Here is a 1,742-nt window from a genome sequence, read left to right as displayed (position 1 = left end):
AAGGAAGGAAGGAAGGAAGGAAGGAAGGAAGGAAGGAAGGAAGGAAGGAAGGAAGGAGAAGAAAGACAGGGAGGGAGGAGGGAGGGAAGGCGGGAAGGTACAATTTCTTATCAAGAACCACTTTGTGCCCTATCTTCTTCCCTTCATGACCTTACCTGACATTCCTTGACTGCTTCCTCCCGGAGGAAAGTGTGGTGACCACGATGCTCCTGAGAACGCTCACAAACCCAGCAAATGATCTTTCTATCTTCCTTACAGAAGAGAAGGAGTTTCTCTCCATGGTGGATACAGAGATCTCTTTTTTCCCCAATGTCAGGGTTCACCTTGACTTCCCTAAGTCTCTCTACTACGTTTGCCAGATGTTGATTAACCTGTAGATTTTCAAATGAGAATCTAGTACCACACACAGGACAGCTGCTTCTCCCTCTGGGGTTGATCACTGCATTCTTCTTGTTTGTGGTGATGCAGGCTTTGCATGCAATGTGGCCACAGCCTAGACTCGTGGGTTCTTTCAAAAGTTCATGGCAGACAGGGCAAATGGCCCCCTTCTCTGCATTCATCGGAACTGTCGAAGCCATTCTATTTTTCCCCTACTTTTTCTTGCCCTAACTTCTGAGGCTCTTTTTTCTTACAGACTGCTGGATGGCGAGGAAGATTATGAAATGACGGCATATCAGTCTGAAAGGCAATTTAGTGGAGCATGGTCACTTCATATCCTTCAAGGGGGGAGATATGATGGCAAAAACCACTTAATTTTCAGCTGTGAATAGATAGAATCTGAAACAAAGAACAAACCAATTACAATTTGTTGAATGGAACAGAAATACTCCAGAGGAAGAATGGAGTGGCGGCACAGGAAAGAGCAGGGACTGAGGCAAAATGACGAAGAATGAGAAGCTCAGAAAACACAGTTCACACAGGCCTTAGCTTAGCACTGTGCACAAGTGCAGGCAACCAGCACAAGTCCTGGGATCTGCAACGCACACTGACATGGGCAAGGTCTCTTTCCTTCCTAGATTTTGGCCACAAAGTGCAGTGTTGAGTCACCCTGATTGGGAACTTGCAAGTTTGGGAGTTTCCCTGCTTTCATTATTAAAAAACAAAAACCAGCTGGGCAGTGGTGACACGCCTTTAATCCTAGCACTCAGAAGGCAGAGGCAGATCTCAGTGAGTTTGAGGCTGGCCTGGTCTACTTAGCAAGTTCCAAGACAGCCAAGGCTACAAAGAGAAAAACTGTCTTGAAAAAACAAAAATAAAATTAAAGTTTAAAAATCATATATTTCAAATCAGGATCTCACTAAGAACAAGAATGAACCAAAGCCATAACGGTAGAAAGAGAAGAGCTGAAGCTGCTGAGATGGAAGCTGAAGGGGTGAAATGAATCAGTTAACCAGAGTCTTTGAAAGGGCGAACTGCCCGAAAACATCTTAACCAAAGGAGCCAGCAGAATGAGAGAGGTGGGTGCATATTATCTGTACACCTTGTATAAACAAACGCACACAATGTAAAAGAACAAAAGATATCATTCTTAAAAGTTAGCAAAAGCTAAGGAGCATTAAAAGATGATGCTCAACCTACTGTTGATTGGCCCGCAATAAAAGAGAAGCTTGAAAAGCACTAAGCACTGTATAGATGTGGTTCAGTAGCTAAGAGCTCTTGTTGCTGCTCTTTCAGAGGGTTCACCATAGAGCGTCTCAGAACTCTCCATAACTCATGTTCCACAGGATCAAACCCTCTTCTGA

At 44.1% G+C, this 1,742-nt stretch overlaps 1 protein-coding gene across 1 annotated transcript in view; it reads right to left on the bottom strand.

Annotated features, from left to right (window-relative positions):
- Positions 1-1,742, bottom strand: part of LOC101999235 (tripartite motif-containing protein 34A) — an 11,561-nt gene that overhangs the window by 7,439 nt on the left and 2,380 nt on the right. Inside the window, exon 2 of the mRNA XM_026777562.1 lies at positions 156-777. Within this exon, the coding sequence (XP_026633363.1) occupies positions 156-578 (423 nt within the window). The 5' untranslated portion in view covers positions 579-777. The remainder of the gene's footprint in view (positions 1-155; positions 778-1,742) is intronic.

This window comes from Microtus ochrogaster, unplaced genomic scaffold (assembly GCF_000317375.1).
Source record: "Microtus ochrogaster isolate Prairie Vole_2 unplaced genomic scaffold, MicOch1.0 UNK73, whole genome shotgun sequence".
In the NCBI taxonomy this organism is placed as follows: Eukaryota; Metazoa; Chordata; class Mammalia; order Rodentia; family Cricetidae; genus Microtus; species Microtus ochrogaster.
Note: the sequence above shows the minus strand (reverse complement) of the source record. Positions and strands in the feature narration are given on the sequence as shown.